The sequence below is a fragment of the Protopterus annectens genome, chromosome 6.part0 (genome assembly GCF_019279795.1).
Source record: "Protopterus annectens isolate FY-2018-M chromosome 6.part0, PAN1.0, whole genome shotgun sequence".
Lineage (NCBI taxonomy): Eukaryota > Metazoa > Chordata > Ceratodontiformes > Protopteridae > Protopterus > Protopterus annectens.
This window is the reverse complement of record NC_056737.1, coordinates 1145595219-1145611520: the sequence shown is the minus strand read 5'-3', so window position 1 is coordinate 1145611520 and position 16302 is coordinate 1145595219. Positions and strand designations below refer to the sequence as shown.

The 16302-nt window shown below is 39.2% G+C and overlaps 1 protein-coding gene across 1 annotated transcript in view; it reads left to right on the top strand.

Moving 5' to 3' along the window:
* The window catches only part of CCHR6.PART0H7orf57 (chromosome chr6.part0 C7orf57 homolog), a 1417733-nt gene that overhangs the window by 905642 nt on the left and 495789 nt on the right, over positions 1 to 16302 (top strand). Inside the window, exon 5 of the mRNA XM_044074768.1 lies at positions 7559 to 7674. Within this exon, the coding sequence (XP_043930703.1) occupies positions 7559 to 7674 (116 nt within the window). The remainder of the gene's footprint in view (positions 1 to 7558; positions 7675 to 16302) is intronic.

Sequence of the window (16302 nt, the reverse complement as noted above, 5' to 3'; positions counted from 1 at the left end):
AAAACTGTTAAACTTCCTGGAATACACAGTGAGCAAAAAGAAATCAAAACTAATACCATTTCAACAGATATTTTTTCTGGGTGCCAGCTTAAATACAACCACCCAGATGGCCTACCTCACGCCAGACAAACAAGGGCAACTGTCTCAATACTTCAGCAAAATGGCAACTTTCACCAGGCTAACTGCAAGGAAAGTCCTGCAGGCTCTGGGATTCATGGCATCTTGCATCCTAATAATCCCATGTGCAAAGCTGCATATGAGGAAACTTTAATGGTACCTAAAAAAGTTATGGTCTCAACACAGCCACAGCTTGGAAACAATTATACCACTCATTCCATGCCTTCAAAAGGAATTTTTGTGGTGGGCTCAAGCATGCCAAAGAAACACAGGTCTCCCTTTCTGTGTACCTCAAGCAACTCAAATCATCACAACAGACACTTTAGACTACGCCTGGGGAGCACACATGGCAGATCAGTGCATTCAGGGAAAGTGGTCCCAAAAAGAAAAGCACCTACCCATCAACCAAAAGGAGATGCTAGCCGTGCAAAATGCTCTTATGACCTTCAAAGACCTACTGCATCCAGGCCAATTATTGATAAGGACAGACAACACCACAGTCATGTGGTGCATAAACAAATAGGGGGGAACTCATTCATACCCCCTGTGCAGGCAAGCCATGACCCTATGGAACACAGCACTGGAATTGCCAATTCAACTACAGGCACAATTCCTGCCAGGGAAGGAAAACACACTGGCAGACAACCTAAGCAGAAATATGATGGATCCGCACGAATGGAAGTTGCATCCTCAAGTTTTCACAAAGATAACTCAGGCATGGGGACAGTCAGACATAGATCTATTTGCTACCCACAGAAATTACCAGTTGAAAAAATTTTGTTCAAGGACCTATCATCCACAGGCCTGGAAAGTGGACACACTCTCCTTCAGTTGGACAACATTGACAGTCTATGCCTCCCTGCCTCTTCCTCTACTGACCAAGGTTCTATTAAAAACCAGAGCAGAGAGGCCACAAATGATTCTCATTGCTCCAGACTGGCCAAGACAGCACTGGTATCCGCTCCTAAAGAGCCTGACACACTCCCCACCATGGATCCTACCTCTAGTCCCTCTTCTGTTGTCCCAGCACAGCTACAAAACCCTTCACAGCCAGCTCAAAACCATAAATCTAGCTGCATGGAGAATTCCTTAATTTCCCAACAGACTCTCCTCCTTGTCTGATAGGCCTGGAAAGTGGACGCACTCTCCTTCAATTGGACAACATTGACAGTCCTATGCCTCCCTGCCTCTTCCTCTACTGACCAAGGTTCTATTAAAAACCAGAGCAGAGAGGCCACAAATGATTCTCATTGCTCCAGACTGGCCAAGACAGCACTGGTATCCGCTCCTAAAGAGCCTGACACACTCCCCACCATGGATCCTACCTCTAGTCCCTCTTCTGTTGTCCCAGCACAGCTACAAAACCCTTCACAGCCAGCTCAAAACCATAAATCTAGTTGCATGGAGAATTCCTTAATTTCCCAACAGACTCTCCTCCTTGTCTGATAGGCCTGGAAAGTGGACACACTCTCCTTCAGTTGGACAACATTGACAGTCTATGCCTCCCTGCCTCTTCCTCTACTGACCAAGGTTCTATTAAAAGCCAGAGCAGAGAGGCCACAAATGATTCTCATTGCTCCAGACTGGCCAAGACAGCACTGGTATCCGCTCCTAAAGAGCCTGACACACTCCCCACCATGGATCCTACCTCTAGTCCCTCTTCTGTTGTCCCAGCACAGCTACAAAACCCTTCACAGCCAGCTCAAAACCATAAATCTAGCTGCATGGAGAATTCCTTAATTTCCCAACAGACTCTCCTCTCCAAGGAGGTGCAGGATGTCATCTTGGAGGCCAGAAGACCTTCTACTAGAAAAGCCTACTCCGCCAAATGGAAACGATTTTGTTCCTGGAATCAAGAAAAGGGCCAGAATCCTTGGGTAATAAATATACCTCAAATTTTACAGTACCTAGCCGAGATGTTGAACAGTGGCCTTTCCTTCTCCTCCATCAAGATCCACACTTCAGCCATTTCTGCACAATACAACACAGACCCTCCTTTATTCTCACATCCTCTCTTAAGGCAGTTCCTCAGAGGGGCAAAGAATATAAAACCCCCAAGGAAACCACCAGTTCCAGCTTGGGACCTCAACTTCATATTGGAAAAGCTGACCCTTCCCCCCTTTGAGCCAGCTTCTTCAACAGAGCTACAATACTTGTCATGGAAAATAGCCTTCCGTCTGGCTATCACCTCAGCACGCAGGGTTTTGGAGCTACAGGCCCTCATGGTTGTACAACCATTCATCATTTTCCATCAGGACAGAGTTTCCTTACGAACCAACCCTACCTTTATGCCAAAGGTAGTATCCAGTGTAGCTTTGAATCAGACTATCCACTTACCTACCTTTTATCCAAATCCACAGAACAAAGGGGAAAGACTACTACATTCCTTGGACATTCACAGACAACTTCGTTATTATTTGGACAGAACAAAGCCATTCAGGAAATCTGAGCAACTCTGTGTCCTATGCTACAGGTGCTCAAGGAAAGGCTATTTCCAAACAGACGATTTCAAAATGGATAGGCCACTGCATACGCTTTTGTTACTCATTTTATGGAAAAACTGTGCCTGCATACATCAGATCCCACTCCACCAGGGCCACAGCTACCTCTGCAGCTTTCCTCAGGGGGGTCCCTACCAAGGACATTTTGGAGGCAGCTACTTGGAGTTCAGTGCACACTTTCTCCAAGCACTACCACCTTCCACTATACTCTAAATCTAGAAAGGGCTTTGCCACAGCAGTCTTGCAGGGCATCCTCGCTCCTCCTAGTTCCACTTATTGCCTACCACCCTTACTTAGCTTTGGGATTCTTCCCATCTGTAATGACTGCAGCTGTATGCACGATGAACATAGTACAGTTTTGTACCTACCATAAATGTCGATGTTAGAGTGCTCATACAGCTGCAGTCCAGGTAACCCCCCCCCTCCGTCCCCTCTTAGGACAGGCCGTATGACAAACACCTTTATCATACAACCTATTTGGGGTATTCTTTTATGGTGCATTTGCTTGCAACTACTACTGTTTGATTTATCTATATTGCATGTTTGCATAACATTGTTTTGCCTTCCTTCTGGGGGCACCTGACATCTGGGGCAAGAAAAATTGAAGAAAATGGCGTCAGCTGCCTCTTTTATACCCCTGCCGCACTGACGTCAGGGAAGAAGCGACGACAACTGACGCCGGACCTAGACTTTGGAATTCGGCCGACCGAGGACCCGCCTGACGGCAGGCTAACCCATCTGTAATGACTGCAGCTGTATGAGCGCTCTAACATCTACATTTATGGTAGGTACAAAACTGTACTTTCTCTCTTCTTATGGAATTGACTAAGGACAGTTGCCACAAGCTTCTTTACAGACTGAATCTACTCATACAGCAGATAGAGTTTGATGCACTCTGGCACCATTCAGTTACTAACAATGCCTTTTTCACAAGGATACACAACAGGTACTGAAGGAGGCAAAAAAGCTGCTACTAGAAAGTCTTATGCTTGTAAATGGATGAGATTATCTCCTTGCCAATCACAGGGGTCCCAAAAGGGAAGAAACCCCTCTGGTTTTCAAATATTTGTGAGAGTTACTTAAAGATGACTTGTATGCTTGTATCAAGGTGCATCTTGCAGCCATCTCAGCTTTTGTGCCCATGGATCCCTCGCTTTCTTGTCTGTTTGCAGTCAGAATTTCTGAACAGAGTGATGCACATGGCACTTCCTTGCAAGCAAATTCATCCTCTCTGGGATTTCAGTGTTCTAAAAAAAACTGACCTTAGCTTGTTTTGAAACAGCTTTTCAAGCTGACTTGCAGTTCATTATTTGGGAAATTCTTTTACTTGATGCACTGACATCAACAAGGTGAATGTCTGAGCTGCAGGCTCTCATGGTGGATGGACCCAGTCTGTTTTTTTCACAGGGATTGGATTGCGTTGTGTACAATCCTTCATTCATACTTAAAGTTGTTTATGATTTTACCTTGAATCAAGCCATCAGTCTCTCAGTTTTCTTCCCAGAGCCAAAAAACAAGGGAGAACAGATGGGTTCATATTATATGATCGACCGCTAGAAATGGCGAACAATATATTATCAAACCCAAATGCAATAAACCACAAATTTTCGAAGGAACAGATCATTGAATTTTTTCCCAGGGAAAAAAATTGCTGATCCCCAAAAAAAAAAAAAAAACTTATAGGCAACATAAATTGGGGGGGGGGGGTTCGACCCCCACACCCCCCACCTTAAATATACCAACTCCGAAATCGCACCACAGTGAAGAAAACCGCAAAGTCCAGAGAATGATCCGTTCCTTCGATAGTCTGTGGTTTCGTGCATTTGGGTTCGACAAATGAGTGTTTGCTATTTCTAGCGTTTGATCATGTAATAGGAACCCGAACAGATCCTACAGATTGGATGTGCACAGGCAGCTCAGCTACTACCTTGACCGAACCAAGTACTTTAGGAAGGCTGCTCAGCTGTTTCCTGTGCTGCGACTAAGAAAGGACAACCCGTGTACAATTAGACTATATCCAGATGGTTGTCATCTGCTTTTGTGTTTTGCTAATCCCACCATGGTATAACTATTCCAGACAAAGTTAAGGCAAATTCTACTAGGGCCTTAACTTCTTTGATGGCATACTGGAAAGGAGTGGACTCTAGAGGCAGCAGCTTGGTCCTCTTTTAATTCCTTCACGGTGCACTACTAACCAGATTCCTTCTCTAGATCCAAAACAGGCTTTAATAAGACCTTCAGGGTTCCTGGACCCTTATCCTCCTTCCTCCCAGGTAGGATAAGCTTTTGGAATCTACCCTTAGGCTACTGCAGTAGTGAGAATGAAGAATATAGTACAGTTTTGTAAGTCCTATTTTACCCATAACCGTAGATCTTCAAATTTCTTCATTGTTGCAGTAGTCGCACCTATGCATAATTCCCTTTGTAGATAGTTGAGGTGGGACACAAACTCCTTTGTAGTGGTGGTGATTTGGATGGTCTTTATAGTCATTACTGATTGTTGGCTCAGGATGACTTTACCTTCCTTTCTTGAGGTGTAAAATCCTGAAGATTTACTTTACTTTGGTTGCTGATAGGTTGCAACCTTTGTAGACAGAAACATATCAGCAACCAGTGTGAATGAGAGGGAGGGGAGTTATGAACTTTGGCCAACTGGGCGGGTGCTATGTCCTTGGCAGGGCACTACCCATAGAGTACTGCAGCAAGTTCATTTGTACATTTCAGCATGTCGTCTCATGCATTCTCATGTCAAAATGATTTTGGAAGGGGTGTTGCATACCAAACCTCCTGAGAAACAGTTGACTCCTTCTTGGGATCTTTATTTTATATTGAGAAACTGTTTCTTCATTTGAACCAACCCATCAGACTGACTTGAGGTTGTTAACATGGAAAACAGTTTTACTAATTGCAAGCTCTTATGGTGGGTCAACCTTATCTTATTTTCCACAAAAATAGGGTTTAAGAACTAACCCTTTATTTATGCCTAAAATAGTATACAAGTTTAGTTTGAGCCAAGCAATCCATCTTACCCGTCGTCTTTCCTGAACCTAAAACTGAGGGAGAAAGGATACTCCATACCTTGGATGTCCACATACAACTCTGGTACTACCTTGATAGAATAAAATCTTTCAGGAACTCTGATCAGTTTTTCATTTCTTGTAAAGTTAAGAAAAAAGAACAGTCTGTAACAAAACATGCTATTTCCAAATGGTTGTCTCATATAATTTACTGTCTGTTATACCTACTACAACAAGACAGTTCCAGTCAGGGTTATGTCTCATTATACCAAAGCTTTGACTTTATTTGGCACTTTTTGATAAAGGTTGGGTTCTGGTAGTATTCTAGAAGTAGAAACTTGGTCCTCTGTGCCCACTTTTATAAAGTAGTATAAACTAGACTCCTTCTCCAGGACTAAGGGACTTTGTTAGGGCCATTCTTGAGGGGGCCCCTTTCCTACCTCCTCCCAGACAGTCTAAGCTGGTAATCTACCCATATAGCTAAGGCTACTGCAGCAGTGATCCATGTAATGAATATAGTACAGTTGTGTTAAGTAAACTTACCGTAACAGTAGATTGTTCCAATAATCAGTCCCTCCATCTACCTTATTTTTTTATGTTTTGGTTGCCAGGGTGAGGACCTTTATTTTCATATTTCTAACATTGTCTTTGTCGGGGCTTTTAGCCTCCCTCTCTCTGTTGGCATGAAAGCTCTGCAGGGCTTGGCACCCAAACATGCCTTTTAAGTTAGCTCCGCTAAAGCTAACTGTTCGGACACATAGAAGGTGCTTTGGAAGCTGGGTGGTTGTCATATCCTTAGTAGGATATAACCTATACAGCTAAGTCTTCTACAGTGGTGACCATTTAAACATCTACTGTTATGGTAAATTTACTTATACAACTGTTTTTTTTTAAACAAATTTAATGAAATTGTTGTTAAAAATGTACGTATAACAAACTGTGATAATCAGCCACAAACTTAACCATTTAAGTTGTACAACAAAACCACAACTAATAACCATTCATAAAATATTTCCTTACAGTATCAAGAGTTTTAACCCATTATCATTTTTTCTTTTGTGTGTTTGTGTAATGTACAGATACATATTTTTTTTTGTTAATATTGCTCTCTTGTTCTGAGTGACCTTCAGTTGCCATAGCTTGACACACACAATTAGTAAAACGAGTCTTCTTGTGGTAACCCCCGACACTTATATTTCCAGTTGCACTCCCAAGTGCTTGATGATGTACATGCACTTCATACTGGTTGGCCTATGTTTAGACTATGTTATAAACTCTGATTTCTGTTGGAAGCATAAAAGCGTTTGAAAACTCCAGTGCATGAATGTTATCTTTGTTGTCAGGTCCACTAACTTTTGTTGCTTGTAGTGCTTGTGCTCTTGCAGAAGTGCCCAACTCTTCCAAGATGTAGCAACCTCAGAGCAGAATAATTTCAGTCAGTGGTGGTGTCTGAATGTTGTCTGAATGAGTGGGGGAAAGTTGGTCTTTGCTGGAAAAAAACTTTTGATTTTTTTAGTTACTGCTATTTTGGATTTTTGGTTTCATGTAAAGCAGCAGGTGCACATTGGTTTCTGGCATGACTCCAAAAGTAAACAAGCAAGCAAATATATTAATGTAATTAATAATAAATAAACAAGGTAAGGCTGTAAGTGTTATCAGTAAGCTACTAAACTTCCATTGAGGATTCAGCTTTTTAGACAGGAAAATGAAATTATGATACTGGTAGCTCTGGAGCGTTGACTTGCTAAAGCAGATGTCACACACAAAATCTGAGTGCTCTTTTTGTATTAGAAGCATTGATTTTCTGTTGCGATTCTGGCTTCAGATACAACATCCAAAAATGGCACCTTGGAAATTTTTATTAACATTAAAATAAACTACTTGTAAATCTCAGTTGATACTTGGTTTCTTTTAATATTTCAGCTTAGACGTCCAGAATTTGGGCGACGGCAGCCACAAGCTTTGAATGCTTCAACTTGTACTCATGAGGAAGGTTTACCTGTTCAGGTGGATCAGCAAGAGGCAATGCAAGTGAAAAGGTAACGAGAGAGAATTCTTCTTGCCACAGATGATATGCTAACCTTATTGAAAAATACAGGTGTTTAAAACAATGAGATTTTTAGATTTAGACAAATTTGAGATGCATTACTAGTCCTGCATAAGATATGTATTATTTCCATCATATTGCTGTAGACATTAAGGCATATTTGATTTTGACAAGGATGGCAAGCACTTTTAAGTGTGTGTACTTAAATCCGCATATGGATAGGCATGTTATCATCATCCCTGTGATGGTTTACCTAGTATTATTCCTACGCCGCCATGTTCTTAAAACGAACCTGGTAGCTGTCAACCAGTAAGCTTGTGTGTAGCATTCCCAAAAAAATTAAACATTAAGTGATTATACTGTTCGATTCTCAGCTAAAAGCGTCTTCTGTGTGGAGACATGCGTGAATAGGCGTACCTTCGTTGAAGGTTGTGCGTCAGAGCTGGCAACTCGGTACAGAAAAATCTACTGCCAATCATTAGCGGACTAGAGTTCCACTGTGGTGACCCCTACCCAGGAAAAGCCGAAAGACAACAACAACAATTGATGTTTCCATCAACTGCAGTTTTAAAATAATACATCTGTTTAAGAGGAAGGGAAAATAGATATGAGCTACATCTAGCAAGTAATTAGATTTCACATATCCTCTGTGCTGTCTGCAGCTTGGCTGACAAATGAACTTGATCATTTGTGAGTCTTCTGGAATGAGCTTTGAGTGGAATGGTCTCCTTATCAAGGAAAGATTAGGATGGTTTGTTGAATGACTGCCATGTGAAGGAGGTTATTTGCTCAACATTTATATGCAGGATGTGCAGAAAGTTTTGGGAGCATGTGTATTAGTGTTTCCATATCTGTGTCCATCGATTGAATGCTGTTATATAAAGAGAGAATGTAAAGGCTGACGATGTGTAAACATGATGGAGTGATCAACCTTGTAGCATATCTAAACATGCAGCCCCAGTGGTGGCTTTGCACTCCAGTGAATCCTTTCATACTTGTGAGCTGTATACAACGATTTGCTGATGCTCATACTGGTTTCAAAGCATCGAAGGAGGTAAGTGCCACAAAGCATTTTCGTACCTGATACTGCTTACGTTTTTGAAGTGTATTGCAATAAAAAGCTTCATAAACATTCTGTTGCAAGCATAGCCCAAGCAAATTTAATGCTGCAACCATTAAAGTTAATGGATGCATTTGATGGTTTCCTTACACTGATACCACAGAAGTTAAAGTTCATTATTGACACTCTGGCATCAGCATACAGAAAGTGCCAATTTTAAAAGTTTTTTTCCTGCTAAAAAGCTGAAAACAGATGGGGAGAAAAATGCCAGATTGGCAGTTTTTGCATTAGATTTCATGGTGCACAGGTAAAATTGTTGATCTGCAAATCATTTTCAGTAGTATTTCAGGATAGCTTTTATAATGATTAAATAAAGATGAGCTTGAAAGGCATTGTCAAGCAGTCCTAAAGATTAGATATGTGTTGAATAAAAAAAAGTAATATTCAGAGCCAGCCAGATCAGGGTCAAATGGGGCCCTAAGCAAAGTAAAGGATCACCCCCCCAACAGAGCCATTCCAGTGTATTTCTTCTTTACTTTTGCTATGATTACACAAATATAAATTTAATTTAAAACTTTTATTTCAAAATGTGTAGTACATTTGCTAATGGGCATTTGTTACACAAAACACAACAGTTGCATATTGAAGACAGACTTAGCATGAGCAGCAGTAGACTTCTCTGGAAACCAGACTTAGCATGAGCAACAGTAAATTTCTCTTGAAATCAGTCTTACCATGAGCAACAATAAACGTATCTTCCGTTGAAGTTCACATTCATTGAAAATGCATTGAAATTCATACTCATTAAAAATGCATCTGGTCAGTGGCAGAGTAAGTGTAATTTGATCCCCAGGTTGTTTTCAAACCATGGGCCCCCTGCATACATTGGTAGGATCATGCATAAATCCATGTGTTCTTTGATTCACCTTATTGAGTGTTTTAAATTGTATTTCTTGTTTAATATAGCACCATTTGTTAGCGTGTTTTAAATTTGTGGTTATGAACATTATTTCTAGTAAACAGTGAAACAAAACATATGAACAAATAATGACAAAAGTACCCATTTCAGAGCATTTCATACATGAGACCACTCAGACTGTTGTCATTATACTCCAACAATATCTGTACCCAATAATTATGGCCACAAAATCGAGTAAGCACACATCATGTGTGATTGTGATAAAAATGGCCACAGTAAAGTATTCCTATTTGCTTTATGCAAATGCATGCTAGTCTTGCAAAGCCAGACTAAGAACTTTTTAACTTTTTCAGCTTAGTAGGTTTAGTCATTTTTTATCTACAGACCTCACCCAAACCCACCAGTTAAAGCTACATTAAGTGCATCCTTCTCAGATGTCTATATCAAAAAAATTAATAATACTAATAATGACCAAAGTCGTAAATTTTAAATTTGTTCCATATAAAAGTATGGTGACCTAAGTATTCCTACCCGATTCACACACACACACACACACACACACACACACACACACACACACACACACACACACACACACACTAGTCCTGCAAACCAAGATTAAAGATGGTTTAAAAATGACCAACCAGTTAAGAGCATAAGGTACATTCATTGAGAGAGCTCCACCAATAGTTATAGCCTCTTTGTTGACCGTGTACACCCCTTTTTATTACAAAGAAGTGAATTACTTGTATTTTATTGGCAGCTTTGGATGAACTACATTAAACTGTACAAAGTATTAGCATCATACCATAAGATCTAGCCAGGTTGTAGCATAGTTTAAATAGAAGAGTATTTGTAAGAGCTTAAGGAATATTAACCACCTGGTAATATATGCCAAGTCAATATGAACAATCTCTGCAGAAGTTAAGTCACCCAAATAATTCTACTTTAAAGAAAACTCTCTGAGCTTTAGGCCATCTCCTGTCATTCTTCATATGTAAAGTTTCATATAAAGTATCCTTACAAACTCACCCAGCCTTCATGTCTAAGGTAGCTTCAGAGCCCAATGTTAACCAGTTGATAAATCTGCTAGTTCTTTTTCCTGGATACTCTAATAGAGGTGATGTTCACAGGCAACTGTGATTTGCTCTCCAACCAAAGTCTAAACCATCTGTTACAGACTGTACTGGAGCTGGACGAGAGAATGGGAGATCTGGATTTCGATAAAACTGATCTCTCCACCAAAGCAGTTCCCTTTTTACAAGTCCTAAAACTGGAATTTGAAATGTCAGGGGATTTTTATGTTGGGACCATACAGATTTTATATACCACTGTATCTTTCTCATGTGGAGTCTGGCTAGAGAAATGATGCGTATTGTAGATACCATGAATCCTAAAATCCTAAGAAATTCCCTTTCTAAGTCCTCAAATGATCTAGGTATAGATCTACTTTTTTTGTGGGCGAAACATTCTTTGTGTCCAGGAGATACCCCAGGATTACTGTTAATCAGGATGGAATTAGACAAGATTTTTTTTTAATTCTGTTCTGGAATCTCAGTTTGTGAAGGAGATACCTTACCCAACTGAGAGATTTCTGGAACTTTGAAAAAGACTGCAAAGATAGGCAAGTCATCTATGTAAGGAAAAATGTGAATACATTTCAGTCTGCAATAGGCTGACACCGGAGCTAGACAGTTTGTGAACACCTCTGGTAGAAGTGAATATGCAGAACAGAAAGTATAGCCTCAGCAAAGTTCAGGCAAGCAGACATTCAAAAAATCAGTGATAAAGAGGCTCTACAAGGATAGCCCAGCAAGTTTAATGACTATATACAAAATGTAACCCCTGCCAACTCTTTAGTTCTTCCCGAAAATTATGTTCTCATTTCTGTTTTTAACAACCGATGCACTCAGACAAAATGGGAGTCCCCTACCTCCTATTTAGGGAATTCTTCCTAATCCACCAGATCAAACTTTTTTTTTATTTCACCCTGTCTTTCGGTATCTGCTGTCTCAGAGCATCAAGAGTCCTAAAATTCCAGAGTCATTATTACAGTGCAACAGTGAATTTTATTTGTTTTAGTTATTGCTTTTTGTTGACCAGGAAAGTCCAACTCTGCAGAACCCATTTTCATTGGAGGCCTGGGGCGAAAAGCTCCCTACCATTACATTTATAACAGGTGAATTTTGGATAGTTCTCAAAAAGAATACAAAAGTTTCATTTCTCTGGGAAAAAAAACATAATTACAAAATAGGTATATAGTCAAGTATTTACATCAGCATGTATAAATCTTTGCAGTTCTTTTAGCTCTAAATCTTTGCCAGAAGTAAATGGATTTAAACTTTGACATTGAAGACATTGTAAAGAAGTTTTGTGTTCATTCATTTTAGTACAGGAAGGTTTGTAAAGAGTTCAAGGGATATAATGAAGAAAGTGTAGTTGAGAAGTAAGTTATAAAATTATGTAGGAGTGGAGATATTAGTAATGTATAGGAGGATAGTGGTAATAGCATAGGACAAGAGAGTATGATATAGGATTAGGTCTATCTAAGCTGCCTGTTCCTAATTGGGGTTTCTGGAAGGTTAATAACTTGGGTATATAGGGAATGCATGAGAAGGACAGAGCGGTTGATGGGAGCACTTAGAAAAAGAGAAAGATGAGAAATAGTGTTTAAGTGCAAGTTGGGAAGTAGTGTTTAAGAGGGGGTGGAGAAGGGGTTCATTGATTCAAGTGCAAGAGGGAAAGTTGTTAGTGGTGTAATGATTCAAGTACAAGAAGAGGAAAAAGTTAGTGATTAATAATATGAAGGTTCTGCTTTCAAAAGAGTAAAATGCTGGTTGCCAGTAATAAAATAATTTGTTAAAATGTTCAAAGTAAAAATCTCTTCTAAAATACACTCTGCTTCTTCTCTATGTAATAGCTATAGCAACAGCCAGAGCAATCATTGTAGCTATCTGATGCATATTGTGCAATCCATTACCACCCCACATACATATGCCCACCAAGTACCAGTACTTTATTGACTGTGTGCACCTTACGTGTATGATTGTGATCAAATGAACAAATAAATACATAAATAATAAAATTGTAATATATTTTTACTTTAGTCAGACACGTGATACAACACTCTTATGCAGATGTGCCCCAGCCCATCCCAAGTAGTCACTTATTGACTTTCGATGCTGTCTGACAGGCTGAGGAAATTGAATAAACAAATACAGATATTTATTTATTTTTATTGTATTGAGTAGAACCCTGTCCCAGAGAAATTGATTTCATATTGAGGCATATCTCTCAACCTGTTAGGGCAACAGTTCTGGACAAAGACAAAAATAACAGGGGGGGGGGGGGCAAAGGCCCAAAATCAGAGAGTCTGGGGGGGGCAAAGGCCCAAAATCAGAGAGTCGTTTTAAATACTTCTCTTAGAAAAATAGATAGTGGATAGAATAACTCATTTTGCATTAACATGCATTTCCTGAAGGAGGAGTTTGAAACTCGTACATCTGTCATTATTTAACCAGAATACCACAAATATTATAAGGAGGAGACAAAGTATTAGTCAAATATCAGGGCACTGTAAGGACCAGATAGCTGACTTAATCCATGTATTTTGGAGCTGTAAAAAATGTGTCTGTAAACTCTGGAACTCTCTCAAGGTACAGTTACAAAAAATGGGATATCAAACATCAACGTTAACTTGGGAATTCACTCTATTACACATTCTCCCACCCAACATACCAAGAAAACAAGCAAATTCACTTTTAACAATCTTCCTACTAATGAAACTGTATAAAGCTTTTAAATGGCTAGATACGATAAATATCTCTTGGGACGGTTTTAAACAAGTAGCTATACAACATCTTTTAGCTCATAAAAATAGTAATAGATAAAAGAAACAAAAACATGAAATCCAGAGAAATTTGGGAACAAACCTTTAATATCATATTAGCATAATTTATCACACAATAACTTAGAAATACACTTGTATGGAACTGTTCAGATATTAAATAACTTGGATATTACGAATGTATATACTGTCTGTATAACTGTGTAATTAACAGTGAAAGCATCTATGTACAGAGTGTAAATAGATATGTTGTACGACATATCCTGTGGTATTGAAATCAATGTATAACATATATATATATATATATATATATATATATATATATATATAGTCATGTTGTAAGATGTTTTTTATCTGTGACATTTATTAATGTAAAAAGAAAAATTATTGAAAAAAAAAATAGAGCATTGTACAAAATTCTGGACATTTTACTTATTAAAAAGAACTGAAGCATAATGGAATGGTAAACTTCTTTCTTACCTCTGCATTTCTTTTAAGTTTACCTGAACCTTTTGCCTGCTCATTTAGCTTTCAGAGCAGCTTGTTGCTTCATCAATGCTGACCTGCCATATTAGGATATCTATTTGCCAAGAGAATTTTGGTAATTATGAGGAGTAGACAAACTATGAGACAAAAATCTAGACATTCTGCAAAATTTTGGCCAGTTCAGAGGCACGTTTAGCCCCAGTTCATGATACCCATTTGTCAAAAGATTTCCTCAACAGAAATGAGCTGGCTGCTGCACGAGCTGCACAGACGTCTAACATCACTATCCAGATAATGGGCAGGTACAGTTGAGATGTCAGATGTTCGTGCAGCTAGTAGGAAGCTGTAGAGGAACTTTGACTGATTTTGGAATTCGAATCATGGAGTTGACTACCTTATAAAAAAAATAGATTATGTATCTTATTCTTATGCCGGCGCCCACAAACTACTACTGCAGGAAAATCTTCAGCAAAATCTGCAGCATGCTATTCATGCTGTGAAGTTGCTGATTGCATCAGGTGTTTACGCAGGAAATGGCAGGTCAGCCAGGTTTATTTATTTATTATTTTTATTTATTTACTTTTGTTTACCGGGTTAGTCCAACTGGATACATATCCATTTTCAGTGGAGGCCCGGGGAGAAAAGCTCCAGTTGTACAGCATAATAAAATAAAGAAAAACATTACATAGCATTTGGACATTACATTTGAAGCACTAGATATTTCAAAAACAACATATTACGATAAAGAAAGGAAAACATAGTTAGGCATTGACATTTGTATAGAGTAATAGTTCTTGAGTTAACAGAAATAGGAATGAGACAGAAGGAAAAGGTTAATAGGATTGATGATTACAGGAGAAGGGAGTGTAGAGAGTAAAGGGAGGGACTAGTAATAATGAAATGAAAGTAGTAAAGATATATAGTAGGGAGTAAAATTATGTTAGTGTCAGTTTTTTTGTAAAAGAAAAGCAAAGATAGTTAGTCTGGGTTATTACAAGAGCATAACCAGTGATTAGAGATAGAGTTTTAGTTTGGTTTTAAATAATGGGAGAGAGGAGATGGTAGTCAGATCGTTTGGTAGTTGATTCCATATTTTACCCACTGTGTTTGAAAATAGAGATTTGCCTGCTAAGTTATTTGAGAAGGAAATGTGTATCAACATTTTGTTGGCAGAGCAGATTCTTCAGGTTATTATAAGGTCTTATAAGGGTTGAGAGAATTGGGGTGTTGCTAGGTTGGTAAAGGGCTTTGTGGGCAATTGTGAGTTGATTAAATTGTAATAGTAGTGGTAATTCAAGCCATCCTAGCTGCTTTAGATTCTGACAGTGATGGGTCCTAAAAGGAGAGTTGGTGGCAAATCTTGCAATATTGTTGTATGAGCTAGTCAGATTGTTAAGATTATGTTTGGAAAGATTTGTATATATGGGGGAAGCATATAACAGGGTAGAGATTGTGAGTTCTGGCTATTGTGGCTCTAGTTGTTGGTGTCAGGAAGGGTTTAATGCAGTAGAGGGATCCAAGTTTTTTTATTAGTAGATTTAATTGTAGAATTTATATGATAATCAAACTTAAGTTGATTGTCAATAGTAATTCCCAGCAGTTTGGTAGTGGGGTCTAGAGAGATAACTGTACCATCTTCAGATGTAAGTGTGAAATGGAGAGGGGGAGATAGGTGAGATGGGTTGAAGAGCAGCAATTTGGTTTTTTTAGGGTTAAGGAGAAGACAGTGGTTAGAGAACCATTTTTCTATAGTAGAGAAGGCTTTTTGTGTGTGAGAATGAAGATCCGTTTGAGATGAGGCAGAGCAAATGATAGTGGAGTCATCAGCATATTGGATACAGATAGACTGCGGAATGGAGAGATGAAGGTCATTTATGAAGATGGAAAACAATAGTGGCCCTAAAATAGAGCCTTGTGGGACACCTAGAGAGGTAGGAAGAAGGTCAGAAAGATGGTTTTGCCAGAGAACGGCTTGTTTTCGGTTGTCCAGATAGGATGTGAACCAGTTCATGGTAGGATGGTCGAAGGAGAGGGACTTCAGTAAGTGGAGGAGAAGTTGATGATTAACCATGTCAAAGGCTTTAGATAGATCCACAAAGAAAGCAGAGGATAAAATATTATTGTTACGATTGTTGCTGATACAGTTAGTAAAGGATAGTAAGGCTGTGGTGGTACTATGAAATGGCAGAAATCCGTGTTGACAGTTAGCCAGGAGCTGATGTTGAAGTAGATGGGTAATACGTTGTTTATGGATACATTTCTCCATAATTTTGGCTAGTGGGGAGAGTAGAGCAATGGGACGGAAGTT